General features: G+C 45.3%; 1 protein-coding gene across 1 annotated transcript in view; it reads right to left on the reverse strand.

The window, feature by feature from the left end:
- SH3PXD2A (SH3 and PX domains 2A) overlaps positions 1-15,656 on the reverse strand; it is a 235,716-nt gene that overhangs the window by 143,824 nt on the left and 76,236 nt on the right. The window contains 1 exon segment of the mRNA XM_042960172.1: positions 1,677-1,752. Coding sequence (XP_042816106.1) covers positions 1,677-1,752 — 76 coding nt within the window.

The raw sequence follows: 15,656 nt of genomic DNA on the forward strand, positions 1-15,656 counted from the left end.
GCCCTGGCCTCATGTTGGCTCTGGGACACTTGTGTCCACAGCATCCCAGCTGGGCTCCCAGGTCCTTGGGGGGGCAGAGCATCTGGAGTGTACTGGAGCAGCATCTAAGGTCATACAAACCTAGGTGTTGAACATTCCAAATTTCCTCAGGACTCAGTGCAAAGCCAGGTAGAACATGGAAGTCCCCTCCGTTCACTCCTCGGCCAGTGACGGAGAAGCAGTCCTCTGCCTCCATGGAAGAAGCCTAGGGGTGAGATTCTCTATACCCCCACTGACTGGTTCCAATCTTGCCCAAACCGTGGGATGTGGAAGGGCAGTTCTTCCCCATAGCTAAAGTGATTGTCTGCAATTTTAGCACGAGACTCACAGGACTGCCAGCAATGCGTGTTCTTGTCTTCCGCTGCTTTAGCAGATGTGGGTGTATGAGGACCACCTTTCAGAGAGGACCAACTCACTGAGGGCGGTGCCCCTGCATGTGTTTTCAAGTCACCAAGTAGGTGCTGACCACAGGCTGACGGGGTGTCAGAGAGTAATGAGACAGAGACCCCGCTCCTTGCGAAAGTCCCACTGACTTTGCCACTGCTGGGCCCAACAGCAACAGGGGCGAGGCCCACTGTAACCCAGCCCTGCTCACTGGCCTGGGGAAAGGCAGAGGATCTGGGGTCAGGTTTAGGGCAAAGAGCCCAGACTGGAGAAGACTCAGCTCTGCCACATTTATGAGGAGTTACTTAACATCTCTGAACCCTAACATCTTTATCCCTCAAGCAGAGATCAGAATATATACCTCAGTATGGACATTTGTATACAATAACAAAAAAAGCACTTTGTAAGCTATAAATTGTGTACCAATTTAAGACATCATAGCAACAGTAGATTATGACACATCTGGGAAGTTTTCCTCTAAATTATACATAATCAATTACCTTGAACATGTTCCAAAATGGTGTAGTGGTTAATAGCCTTTATGGCCAGAAAGACCCAGGTTCAAATCCTGACTCTGCCAACTCACAGGTTGTATTATGTAAGCTCTCAGAGCCTCGGCTGGATAATGTGCCAGGAGGACCCAAGATCGGACATGGGGAGCGTGCTTAGATTAAGGGTCTCTATGATTACAATGGGATTAGTGGAAAGAGTTCAGCCTGGAGTTCTTCATCCTCTCATAGAAGACTTGATCTGTCTGTGCTTTCTGGAAAGAGGAAGCCAAAGTCCCAGAGCCTAAGAAATTGCTTAGAAGTTGCATGGCCCGGACGCATAGAGGTGGCCTGGGACGGTGGGAGAGGTCCCTGTGGTGGCAGTGGCCTTCATAATCAGGGGCTTCCCATCTTCTGGGAAGTTATTAGTATGAAGATTCCTAGGCCCACCCTGCCTAGAATTTCTGGCTTAGTAGCCAGCCTTTTCTTCTTCTTCTTTTTTTTTAATGTTTATTTATTTATTTTGAGAGAGAGACAGAGAGACAGAGAGAGAGCAGGGGAGGGGTAGCGAGAGAAGGAGAGAGAGAATCCCAAGCCTTGACTCGGGGCTCAGTCTCACAAACCATGAGATCATGACCTGAGCCCAAGAGTTGGATGCCACCGGCTGAGCCTCCCAAGTGCCGTGTAGCCAGCCTTTTCTCAGCCTAAGAAATACTTCTCCCCAGGTTGCCTCCCATCCCAACAGTGGGGCCATCCAAAGCTTACCTGGAAGGAAGGGGATGATTCTCTGCTTGGGGTCCTTCTGGCCACCTTCAATGGGAAACTTATCCAAAAGCTGCATCTGAGAAGCCAGACAGACAGAGGTACAGGATTCAGAAGACTGGAAGAGCCCTCAGAGTCCCTTCCCCATTCCACTCCACTGCTCCAGGGCCCCACTGCCCTCACACGGATGAGTGACACCTCAATCTCCTATTTCACAGACGATTAATAAACCACATGGGGCATGAGAGAGAGGAGGCCAGAGCTCTCTATGCATCAAAGGGGTGTCTGAACAATCTCAAGGAGGCGTGGGGGCATAGAGAGAAGTATCTGAAGATGCCCCCTCTTGAGACCAGGGTAGAGACCAGCAGGCTTTCCAGGCCAGGCTACAGGTGGGGTTTCCAGAGCCTTCCTTGGGCTCAGCTTCTTTCATATGTTATCTGCTAGGTGAGCCCTTTAGCCACTGGCCATCTCAAACCATCCTGGGCCAGCACAGGGGAAGGCCCCACCTGATACTTCAGACAGACCACCCACCTTCCAGAACTGCTCTGCGGAAACAGACTCAGATGTTATTTTAATTATAAAACCAAACCCAGCCCGTTGCCCCCATGCGGTAAGACCCCCTCCTCCATTTCCTACCTTCCCACCCTGAGATTGCTGCTGTTTTTCCAGGGACAGACCCACCGGAAGAGTTTCCAGGGTTCTGGAGGAACAACTATTTTTTTCTTCTGCTATTCTGGGCTGAAATTCTGCATAAACTGGAAAAACACACAGGAGACAGGATGGACGAGGCCACAGCCCCTGTGTGTGTGGTTAATCTTCCTTCCAAGGCACAGGCTGAAGCAGAATGACCAGGGCAGGATCTAGCCCTGCTGCCCCAGCTGTGTGACCCTGGGCAAGGCATGGAAGCTTGCTCAGTAGGGCTTCAGGCCCCTCCTTGGTCAAATGAGGAAGATCAGTCACATGATATCCGAAGTCCATTCCTTCCTTCAGATATTTATTGAGTACCTACTTAGAGCACTGAACACCAAAAACATGGCCAGAAAGAAAAGCAACAAAGTCCCGGCTTTCAGGAAGTTTACATTCTAGTGGAGGGGAACAAACAGTAAACAAACAAATATGTACTGATAAATGTTATAAAGAACAATGAAGCTGGGTAAGGTGTTGGAGCACAACAGAAGTTGTTCCTTGGTATGGCGTGCTGAGAAAGGTCTTAGGAATCAGATGGCAATCTGGTAGAGACCGCAGGAGGTGGGGAAGCAAGCCACAAGGAAGGGAGAGAATGCTCCAGCAGGGGGAACGGGAAGTGCAAAAAGAGCCTGAAAAGGCCAGTGTGGCTGCTGTGGAGTAGAGCGAGCAGGGGCTGAGGTACAGTCAATGAGATCTGAGAGGTGGGCCGTATCACTGGGAGGACAGCTTAACTTCACGGTGGTGAATGAGGCATAGGGTGGAAGCAGGATACCAGGCAGGAGCCTAATGATGGAGGCTTGGACCAAAGTGCCAGTATGAAGGTGGCGAAAGTAGTCCTGTGCTAGATTTCACACGTGTGCATGCACCTGCGCTCTTTCCCATCCACTCCACCCCTCACCCTCACCCAGCACTAACACATGATTTCAGGATGCTCTCTTGCACAATCATCATCCAACACACACAGGCACGCAGGCTATTTAGAGCCCACACGTGAAGGGCGGGTCATGGTCGGATTCAATTCAAAACAAGACAGAGACTGCACCATTATTAACTTTCACTTCCTGAGTACAGACTGAAATTTAACAAAAGCTGGCTCATGAGTTTTCAAACCTTAATGTTGTAAGTCTATCTCTCAAACATCTAGTAAGTGCCTACTTCATGGAAATATACCCACCGGGACACAACACTATAAACCTGTACTTAGGATTTTTTTCCTTAATTGATACATTTTCAAACAAATTCAATACCCAGTAGAATTCCCATTTTCTCCTTTTCCCATTTTTCTCACCCATATTCTGTTCAGTACATTTTATTTCAGTATCACATAAAAATTCATGTTCACTGAAGGGAAAAACCAGAAATTACAGAAGCAGTGGGTGATCAAAAGGAGAATGAGAATCACTCATAATTCCTCCCCTGGAAAAAGTGACATTAATGTTTTAGGGTATATATCCTTTCCAGACATTCTTCCATGCATGTAAATAAAATAAGCTCAACACTCTGACATTCTATAGTGAACATTTTTCCACGTCAATGAATACTTCCATATCAGCACCACCATAACTAACTGCAACCTAGAATTTCGGTCTTTGGATGTGCCATAGTTTATTTATCTACCCTCCTACTGTGAATATGTAGGTTGTTTCAGACTTTACCATAGGTAATCGTGCTAGAGGAAACCTCCTTGTCCATGTGCCTATGCACACTTCCTTACTACTGTTTCTATTTTTTGTTTCATTTTGTTGGAATCTGTGCATATTTAGAGGTGCCTTAAATCTTTTCTGGAAGAAGACTGAGAATAAATTTATGGATAACTAATATGTAGAGGCCAGGCCTACGGTCTCTCCGAGCAATGGCTCTATAGAATTTCTGAGGAAGAGTACAGAGATGTCTGAGAAGGAAGGCAGGCCCAGCAACGCGCCCTGGTGTGGTGTGGTCTGCCCTCACTGAACCGCTCTTGTCCTGAAAGACGGTGGCCCGTGCCCAACAAACTGTGGGATTAACCCAAGTTGGGGCTCGAAGAAGTTAGGCTCTAAAAACTTTAGTGTCCTGTCAGCTCTGACATAGACTTGTTCTCTGATTCCTAAGATTCTGAGACTCTCACTCAGTGCACGGGGAATATGGGGCCAACGGGAGTGAGTAGGGGGCAGGCAGGGTTCATGCATTCATTCCTTTCCTCCAAAAACATTTGCTGTGCGCTTCCTAGATGCCAGGCCCTCTGTTAGATGCTAGAGATAAGTTAAATTATAGTCTTTACACTACGAAGCTCACAATCTAGGTGTAGAGCAGGGCATCACACCTTCAACATGCGTATGATGTACTCACCAACCCATGAAAAGGTAGGTTCTGATCCAATAGGTCCAGGCAGGGGCCTGAGAACCTGCATTTCTACCAAGCTCCTAGGTAATGCTGGACCTGCTGGCCCGTGGACCGTACTCACTGCACAGCTCTAGAGGTGTTCTGCCTATGTGACAGTCACTAGCCACGTGTGGCTGCTGAGCGCTTGAAATTCGGCCCATCCAAACTGAGATGTGTAGTAAATGTAGAATATACACCAGGTTTCAAAGACTTAGTGCAAAAGAAACGTGAAACGTCTTATTAACAATTTTTGTGTTGATTGTATATTGAAATGATAATATTTTGGATATATCATGTTAAATAAAAATACTTTTAAAATAATTTCACCTGTTTTATTTTATGTTTTTAAGTGGCTACTAGATAATTTAAAATCACACATGTGGTTCATATTATATTTTTACTGGAGAGGCTCTACTGAGGCAAGATGGTTCTCAAAGTGTAGTCTAAAGTCTGCAGATGCCAGAACCATCTTTGGAAGGGGGGGGGGTGCGTGGTGTTAGTTAAAAATGCAGTTTCCTGGGCCCCATTCGGAAGTTTGTGAGGTTTTGCTGTGGTGCTAGAAATAGACAAGCAATTTCTGGAGTGACAGGGAACAGTGAGGATGTATGAAAAGGATCCTGTAGGCTCTGAAGGGGGAGGTCAGGGAAGGCTTCCTGTAGGAGATGAAGCCAGCTTTGTCCTGGCAGAGTCACATTCCCTGGGCCTTCCCTGCCAAAGAGCAGTGAATTGCCTCAGTGGGTTCACGTGTCTCCTGGAAGGCAGGGGTCATCTAACAGCCCCGCAGATTTGAATTTCCCCTCAAAAGGCCTGTTGGAGGATGCTTTGCAGCTGGCCTCTCTCCCCCTCCTCCTTCTCTAACACATTTTCTACTTTCCCCTCTCTGGCTTAGTCTGGGCCCTCCAGAGGCCAAGACAAACCCATCTGCCCAGAGTACTGGGTCAACGGGTCCTCTCCAGAGCCATGAGTGCCCAGCAGGCCTGCACCGCGCCTCCCCAGCCCCCAGGAGCTGAGTCCAGCCACACCTGGCACCAAACCCCACCAGCAGGGCCGAGCCACAGAGCCTCAGCATCTGCCCTCCCTGTCATCCCCAAGGCCCAGCGGCCAGGCAAAAAGGAAACACCAGCTGAAGGTGACATTTTCTCTGCCTACAGGTCACCTTTCAAAGAAAGCAGATCCCCTGGTTCAGACTCCAGAGCAAACCAAGCAAAGGCGGCCCAGCTGAGTTTACTCGGGATTGAGGGCTTGCAAAGCTGCGCGGTTCGTCATCTCTGTGCAGGCACAGTATGGCAGAGTGGTGGGCAATGGAATAAACATCTGGGCCATGTGTGATATACAATCTGAATGTCACCCCCCCCCATGCCCTCCCCCCAGGAAGCCAGGCAAAGTGGGTCTGTAGCCTGGTCAGCACCCAGGTTTCAGGGCTGGCTTTGACAGATTAAAACACTCACATGGAAGGCTGAGGGGGCTGCCTCGTGTGAAGAGGCCTGCCCAGGACTGAGTGCGTGGGCAGTGAGGCAGGAAGGCCCCGCCCAGCCTGGAGTTCGCTGCGGCCACCTTTTCAGGCAGGAAGTGGATTCCCCTGTCACTCCAGCAAGGGCTTGACTCAGCTGGAAGAAAAGCAGGGCCCACTGCCAGGGTCCTTCTTAGAGAGAGAGGTGTCTGGCTAATGCAGCTCTTTGCAGCCACATCAGAACCTCGCGGCGTGTGGAGGATGCTGGGCTGTTTATCTAAGGGGTGGATAGTGTGAGAGATACAGAGCAGCTCAAATCCAAGAGCTGGCCCAGCCAGGGAAGCTGACTCGGCAGCTCTTCTTGGGCAGGGTTGAGCAGCAATAAACACTGAGGAGAGAGAAGGGTGGGCCCGAGCCCAGCTGGGGCACACGTGTAACCCAAGAGGCCGACTCCTCACCCTTCCGCGAGGGTGGGGTTCCCGGCCACTCCCGCTCTGGGGCTCCAACCCTCAAGCCTTAATCCTGTCACCATTTCCAGTTCAGGAACAAAGGGGACATTACCACAAGAGGTGGTGGGTTTCTTAACCTCCCCTCAAAAAGAGGCAAGGCTACCCAGTATCACCGGGGACCATGAAGGATGAAGGGAAACCTTAGAACTGGTTTGTCCATTCTACTAACTGAGGGCTTATCAGTCCCTGGGTTAGATGCTGGGGACACAGCAGGAGGATCACAGAGACAGAGAGGGACAATAAATAGCAATATGTGTGGCTTTTCTTAAATTTCCCATCCTCTGTGGCCTGAAATGTACTTTCCCCTTCCCTTCCTTCACTGATGGCCTTATCAAGAGGCATCTGCTCTGGAAACCCTTCCCTGACCATCCCAGACGCAGGTCACCACCACCTTTCTTTGAACTCTAACAGCATTCCTGGTTTGCATTCCCTATTAGAGTACTTCACCCAGACTTTTGTGATTTTTTTGGTACAAGTTCATCACATTGCCCCAGAGGAAGCATACTTCCCCTTGAATGGTTTTGGTACCCTGTAGAAAATCAGCTCATCATAAGCATTTAGGTTTATTCCTGGACTCTCAACTCAATTCCTTTGATCTATACATCTACCCTTCTTGCCGTCCCATACCATGTTGATTACTATAGCTTTGCATTAAGTTGTTTTCTTTTTTGATTTTTTTAAATGTTTATTTATTTTTTGAGAGAGAGACATCATGAATGGGGGAGGGGTACAGAGAAAGGGAGACACAGAATCTGAACTGAACTCCAGACTCTCAGCTGTCAGCACAGAGCCCGATGCAGGGCTCAAACTCACAAACCACGAGATCATGACCTGAGCCGAAGTTGGATGCTTAACTGACTGAGCCACCCAGGCGCCCCCTCTTTTTTCTTTTTAAGTTTATTTATTTTGAGAGAGAGAAAGCATACACATGAGTGGGGGAGGAACAGAGAGAGAGAAAGAGACAGAATCCCAAGCAGGATCCACACTGTCAAGGCAGAGGCTGATGCAGGGCTCAAACTCAAGAACTGTGAGATCATGACCTGAGCCAAAGTCAAGAGTCAGGCACTTAACTGACTGAGCCACCCAGGTGCCCCAAGTTGTCTTCTTTTTAAAGGACTTCATTCTTCAGAACAGTTTTAGGTTTTTAGCAAAATCGAACAGAAAGTACATACAGTTCTCCTATATCCCTTGACCCCACACACTCCTGGTCTCCCTCACCATCAAAATCCCAGTCCAGAGTGGTCTATTTGTTACAACTAATGAAACTATATTGACACATTACTCTCACCCCAAGTACACAATGTAAAGTAGGGTTGCTCTTGGTGTTGTACATCCAATGGGTTTGGACACATGTATAATGATATGTATCCATTATGATCTATCATATAGAATAGTCTCACTGCCCTAAAAATCCTCTGTGCTCTTCTTATTCACCCCCTTCCTCCTAACCTCTGGAAATCACTCATCTTTGTACTGTCTCCATAGTTCCACTTTTTCCAGAATGTCATATAGTTGGGATCATATAGTATGTAGTCTTTTCAGGTTGGCTTCTTCTACTTCTTCGACATGCATATAAGGTCCTTCCATGTCTTTTCATGCCTTGATAGTTTGTTTTGGTTTTTAGTACTGAATAATATTCTACTGTCTGACTACTACAATTTATTTATCTGTTCACCTACAGAAGGACACCTTCATTCCTTCCAAGTTTTCATGACTATGAACAATGCTGCTATAAAAATCCCTGTGCACGTTTTTGTGTGGACCAAAGTTTTCAACTTATTTAGGTAAATACCAAAGAGGGTGATTGCTGAATTGTATAGTGAGAATATGTTTAATTTTGTAAAAAATTGCCAACTCTCTTCAAAGTGGCTGTACCATTTTGTATTTCCTCCAGCAATGAACAAAGGTTTCCATTGCTACACATCCTCACCAGCATTTGGTATTGTCAATGTTTTGGACTTTCACCATCCTAACAGGTATCTAGTAGTATCTCATTATTATCTTAATTTGCAATTCCCTAATGACATATAATGTTGAGCACCTTTTCATATGCTTATTTGTCACCCAAATACCTTCTTTGCTGAGGTGTCTGTTCAGAACTTTGCCTATCCATTAATCAGGCACTTCATTCTTATCGTTGAGTTTTAAGAATTCTTTGTATATTTTGCATAACAGTCATGTCAAATTTTTGAAATATCTTTTCCCAGTCTGTGGCTTGTCTTGTTATTCTCTTGCTATATTAAGTTTTGAAATCAGGAAATGTGAGTCCTCTCCTCCAACTTTCTTTTTCTTTTTCAGAAGTGTTTTGGCTATGTGTTGTCCCTTGAATTTCCATGTGAATTTTGGGATCAGCTTGTCAATTTCTGTAAAGAAGCCAACTGGGATGTGACAGGAATACATGGGCAGAATCTGCAGATGGATTTGCGGAGTGCTGCCATCTTAGCAATATTAAGTCTTCTAGTCCATGGACATGGGATGTCTCTCTCATTTATGCAGTAACATTTTTGTCTTAAAGTCCATTTTGTCTGCTATCAGTATAACCATTACAGCTCTTCTGTCTTCTAGTATAACATTTTAATTCCTTTAATGATTTTTTTCACTATATTTTTTAGTTATTTCTTCATAGTTCCCTAGGGCTTATGGTATACACCTTACCTTATCAGGATCTACTTTAGGTTTATAACTTAGTTCCAGTGAGATAAAGAAACATTAATCCTATATAACTACAGTCTGTTTCTTTTTTTTGTACTATTATTATTATATATATTACATTTATATATGTTATAAGTCCAATAATTGTTATAATTACTAGTTACAATTACTATAGTAGCCCTAGACTGGGACCTGGGGGGAGAGGGAGCCCTGTGTTGACGGCTACATACATCAGCTGAGATTGGGTGGGGGTTGGGGGCGGTTGGGGGTCAAATGCCACAGACACTTGCCATTTTTACTGAAATTTAGTTTCTTAAATAAATGTTTCTCCATTTGCCATTTCAATTGTCTATTTAGGATAATCTCCAGAGACTTAGATTAAAAAAAAAAAAAAGAAAGAAAGAAAAGATTTTCATCATTTTTGGTTGTTTCACTAGGGAGAGAGCTCATCATACAGCCATCCTAGAAGTAATCTCCTTTCATGTTTTCTTTCTGTTCCTCCACCCCAAAGTACCAGGCCCAGTGCTGGCTACCCATCTGGGGCAGGGGTCATCACACTAGTGTCTCGTGGCTCTCAAAATTGTGGCACAACCCTGAACTTACACATGAAGATATAAAAACCATGGATTTGAGACTGGAGAGCACCTCTAAAACAATTACTAGCGAATCCTTTTGGGGGGAGGTTCAGCAGGGTCCTCTGTTCAAATGAAATATCAAATTTCAATACATAATTCTTAGGGTAAAGAGAGCCTATCATTCCAGAAAAACTTGTTGAAAAGACTATCTTTCCACCCATTAAATTCTATTGACTCCTTTGTCAAAAACCAATTAACAATATATGTGTGGGTCTACTACTGCTGGATTCTCTTTGCTGTTCCAGTGACAGATTTATATATCCTGACACCAACACCATGTTTTCTTGATTACTATAGGTTTTTAGCTAAGTCTTGACATCAAACTTTTTCTTCTTCTTCAAAATTGTTTTGGTCATTCTAGATTCTTTGCATTTTCAAACACATTTCAGAATAAATTGGTTAATTTCTACAAAATAAAACACGTAAATCCCCCCTGAAATTTTTAAAATTAGAATTGCATGGACTCTGTAGAGCAACTTAGGGAGAGTAACTATTTAACAATATTGAGATTTCTAATCCATGAACATGGTAAATCTTTCCATTTATTTAGATCTTACCATTCATTCAGCAATGTATTGTAGTTTTCAATGCAGAGGTCTTGCACATCTTTCATTAAATTCATTTCTAAGTTTTAAAATTTCCTTTGTGATTTCCTTTTTAAAAATTTTTTTAAATGTTTATTTACTTTTGAGAGGGAGAGAGGATGAACGGGCTAGGGGCAGAGAGAAAGGGAAACAGAATCCGAAGCAGGTTCCAGGCTCTGAGCTGTCAGCACAGAGCCCAAGGCGGGGCTCAAATTCATTAACTGTGAGATCATGACCTGAGCTGAAGTGGGACACTTAACAGAGTGAGCCACCCAGGCAGCCCCTCCTTTGTGAGTTCTCATTTGAACGTAGAGACCCAAGAAACTCAACCAACTTCAAACACAAGAAACAAAAGAAACTACACCAATTCACATCATAAACACATGACTCAAAATCAGTAATAAAGAGAGAAATCTTAAAAAACTGCCATAGGAAAAATATACATTACATTCAGAGGAACAAAGCTAATAATGATGGCAGCAGATTTCTTGTGGGCAAAAACACAAACAGGAAGACACGGAAAAGACTTGTGACATCTACGGGGCTCTGAGAACGTCTACCTTGACGACAACCATAATTCTGCTACACGTTTGGGAAGCTCAGTTGTGAATGAGGCCCAGCAGGTCCTCCACATCCACAATGCATAGATCTCTTCATCTGTAAGTTGGTGAACAAATAATTGATCATCCAAACCTGGAAATTTTGAGAGCAGAAGAGAATGCTAGGAATAATTATGTCAGGATAACAGGTGTAAAACAGGACTTCCAGGACTGTACTGGTGAATGGGGTCATGTGATTACCCTGCCTCTGAGGTCCCAGCACCTAGCATAGGTCCTGGTAGAAAGCACGTGCTCAATAAATGCTTGATAGTAAAAATAACATTTATTGAGAACTCTGTGTTAGTCGCTGTGCTAAGAATTTTCACATGGCTTATCTCATTTAATTCGCATATCAACTCTTTAAGGTAAGTGTTATTATTTTCCAGAGAAAGAAACCAACACACAGAGAGATTAAATAACTTGCCCAAACTAGCAAGGTATGGAACTGGGATTCAAAGCCAGGTATTCTGCCTTCAAACCCAGTCTCTTGACTACCACGGTCTGAATGAATAAATTCAGTGGAAGGAAGGAAGGAAGGAAGGAAGGAAGGAAGGAAGGAAGGAAAGAAGGAAGGAAGGAAGGGAAGAAGAGAGAGAGGAAGGAAGGAAGGGAGGAAGGAAGGAAGGGAGGAAGGAAGGAAGGAAGGAAGGAAGGAAGGAAAAGAATAAAAACTAAATGATTATTCTCATATAGGTAGATGAAGTATTTGATAAAACTCAACATCCATTTATGATTTTTTTTTTTTTTAGCAAGTAAGAAATAGGAGTAAACTTCCTTAATCTGAAAATGTTTATCTACCAAAATAATCCCTAGGGAAGAAACTCTGGGACAAACAAGAACATTGCCACTATCTCTACGTCTCTCCATTATTGTACTAATGATCCTTGCCAAGGCATTAACACAAGAGAAATAAATGAGAGACTCAGAAGGAAGAAGTAAAACCATTAGTATCCACAAGCAATATGATGATATATACAAGATCAATGAGAACCTTCAAGAGATCCACACCTTGGGACTTTGAAAGGTTCTAACACCCTCATTAAAAAGAAATTAACCCCCAGAAGGTATAAAAAACTAAGCCCCTTTAATACAATTTTTATTTTTTTAATTTTTTTTTAATTTTTTTTTTAACGTTTATTTATTTTTGAGACAGAGAGAGACAGAGCATGAACGGGGGAGGGGCAGAGAGAGAGGGAGACACAGAATCCGAAGCAGGCTCCAGGCTCCGAGCCATCAGCCCAGAGCCTGACGCGGGGCTCGAACTCACGGACCGCGAGATCGTGACCTGAGTCGAAGTCGGACGCTTAACCGACTGAGCCACCCAGGCGCCCCAACTAAGCCCCTTTAAAGGAGAAAAAAGGATGAAAAAGCTCTGGAGAAGGATGGTGGCAAGGGTTGCACCCCAATGTGGTTTGTACTTAATGCCAATAAACTGTACACTTAAAAAGGTTAAAATGGGGGGGGGGGGCACCTGGGTGGCTCTGTCAGTTAAGCATCTGACTCTGGGTTTCAGCTTAGGTCATGATCTCACACAGTTCATGGGTTCAACCCCGAGTTGGGCTCCGCTCTGGCAGTGCAGAGCCAGCTTGGAAGTCTCTGAATCCTTCTCTGCCCATCCCCTACTCTCTCGCTCAAAATAAATAAACTTTTTAAAAAATCTTTAAAAAAGAAGTTAAAATGGTAAATTTCATGTTATGTATATTTTACCACAATTTAGAAAATTGTAAGTTTTATATTATGGATTTCTTACAATAAAGAAAAAGAGAGAGAGAGAGCGAAGATCTCCTGGATTTATGGCATGGAAAACCAGCGGGGCATGGACATGAACTAGAGAGGAATCACTGAAATTCTCTCGTTATCAACCCAGGAGCAGCCACGCAAACAGCACTGAGCACAGCACTTGAATCTGGAGTCTGGGCTCCAAACTTAACCAGCTGACCGAGTGACCTTTTGCAAGGCATTTATCCTCGTCTATGCAATGGGGAAGATGATGTAACTCAGGAGGCAGATATGAGGGCCCAGACGAGATGCTGGGGCAGGCGTGTTCTATAAACAGAAAGGGGCTGTGCAGGCATGAGGCTGCATGGCAGTTGCTCAGAATGTTCCCAGGATGAGGTCAGATTGAGGGTGGGTAGACAGGAGGGATCAAAACCACTCTTATCAAAACCACTACAGCCTTTAGGGAACAGACCTCACATATCCCGGAAGCAGCATCCAGGGAGAGAGAGACAGGATGCAGAGCAGAAACATCCATCCTGGTAAGGAGCTGCCTGGCATTGGAGCATTTGGTTGCTGAGGATGGGCCCAGGCCATGCTGAAGCCAAAACACAGGACACTGGAGCACACCCCAACTTTGAGAGTGGGCCCAACCCTGCTTCCAAAGTCCTTAACGAGTCAAAGAAATCTTCCTTGACCATTTTTGGGAAAATATGCAAACCTTCGCTATCAAATCCTCCCTTCCCAGTCAAGGCTTTACCTTATAACATCCTATGCACTGATGAGTGTATTTCAGAAAGAGTGACTTACACTCATGGTCCCTGATCTGTTTGCCTGCTGGGAGAGCCACATGGACACAGGAGATTTACTTAGTACCATTAGATAGACGAGTGTCACCTTGCTGAGATGAATAAAGCCACAAAATGGAAGTTCAGGGCAGGATGAGATCGGTATGGCTGGATGAGCAAAGCAGACCTTTCAGAGGAGGACACAGTATAGCTAGGCCTTGCAGAAAGGAGAGAAAGGCCTTCAAAAGGCAGGAATGGCAAATACAAAGGGTTGGCATTGGGAGTGTCAGGATTGCTAGATGAAGCAGTCAGATTGGAGTGAACTGCCTTGTTCATGAATCCCGGGGACTGCTGCCATGAAATCTCAGAGAAAGTGGTGGGATCCAGGGTGGAGGCCCCTGATCATTAATTCCAGTGATTTGGGGATGACCACACAGTTGGCAGTGGAGCAGGATAAGGGCAGATGCCTGGAGTGCTACTCCACAGGGCAATTAGGGCATCCTCAAGTGTCATTGGAAATGGGACATGATAGAGAGACGGTGTCATTTCTAGAACTCAGGGATGGTGCCACATGTAGTGGGAGACTCTGGGGTGGGGATGGCAGGTGAGATGCTCCAGATGCCTGCTCAAGAAATAATACTAAACTGCTATCTATAGAAGCTGAGTCTGGTAACTTCTTGGTTTGGCATGAGTTTGAGATGAAAAATCCAGGACAGGGGAGGAGGCTGGGGGAGGGGGACTTCACTCTCTCCAGCCAGCTTCCCACAGATGCTGAAGACATTCTGAACACGTATTTAAAGACCACCAGTCTGAAGGCAACAGCAAATCATCAGTCTCTCCAGGGAGCCCACAAATGTCAATGTGGCCTTGCCTAATCCAAGGTAGCCTCTCGAGAAGCCACCGGCATCCTGTGTACAAAGACCATTGGAGCATACTGTTGAGAAAAGTTTCCTTGACTCCAAGTCTGACTCTGCAAACCCTGCACTAGGAGCATTCCTGCCCTCCCAGAGCTGAGATCTCAAGACTAAGGAGCCCCGGGAGTTTCACAAGTGCCCTGGCCTCCACACCCACTGTGACCAACCACACAGGGCAAGTGACCAGCAGGAACTGTCTGCTCAGAAAAGCCCAGTGAATTGATCCTCCCCTGCCTGCCTCTCCAGGCTGTTGTGAGAGTCAAAAAGAATTCAAATATTGAGCAATTATTATGTGCCACCCACAGGGTAGGTATTATTAGCCCTGTGTTTTATAGATGAGGAGACAGGTGCACAGACAAGTTAGGTAACTTGCTCAACAACACACAGCAAAGGAGCGACTGAGGCAAAAGTGAGGCCCAGGTCATGGGGCTTCCCAAAGCCATGCATTTCCCCCTTGGAGGCTGGACAGCACAGAAAGGGTTGCCCAACTGTGTGTACAAGCCCCTTGTCCACATAGGATCCATACCTAAGTGTTTTTCTTTGGGATCCTTTCTGGAAAAACTTGAATGCTTATTTAAATTGGATATTAGTTTCCTATCACTGCCAGAACAAATTACCACAATTTAGTGGCTTAAAACAACACACATTTGGGGCAACTGGGTGGCTCAGTCGGTTAAGTGTCCGACTCTTGATTTCAGCTCGGGTCACGATCTCACAGTTTGTGGGATTGAGCCCCACATCGGGCTCAGTGCTGACAGTACAGAGCCTGCTTGGGTTTCTCTCCCTCTCCCTTTCTCCGTCCCTACCCTGCTCATGCTCTGTCCCTCTCAAAATAAATAAATAAACAACAACAACAAGAACAAACAGCACAAATTTATTTTCTTAGTGTTCTGGAGGTCAGAAGGTCTGAAATGGGTCTTCAGGGGCTAAAATCAAAGTGTCAGCAGCACTGTTTCCCTCCCAAAGTCTCAGGGGAGAATCTGTTTCCTTGCCTTTTGTAGCTTCTAGAGGCCACCTATATTCCTCAGCTGGCAGCCTCTTTGTCTTCAAAGCACATCACTCCAAATTCTGCTTCTGTAGTCCCAGCTCCT

The sequence above is a fragment of the Panthera tigris genome, chromosome D2 (genome assembly GCF_018350195.1).
Source record: "Panthera tigris isolate Pti1 chromosome D2, P.tigris_Pti1_mat1.1, whole genome shotgun sequence".
NCBI lineage: Eukaryota > Metazoa > Chordata > Mammalia > Carnivora > Felidae > Panthera > Panthera tigris.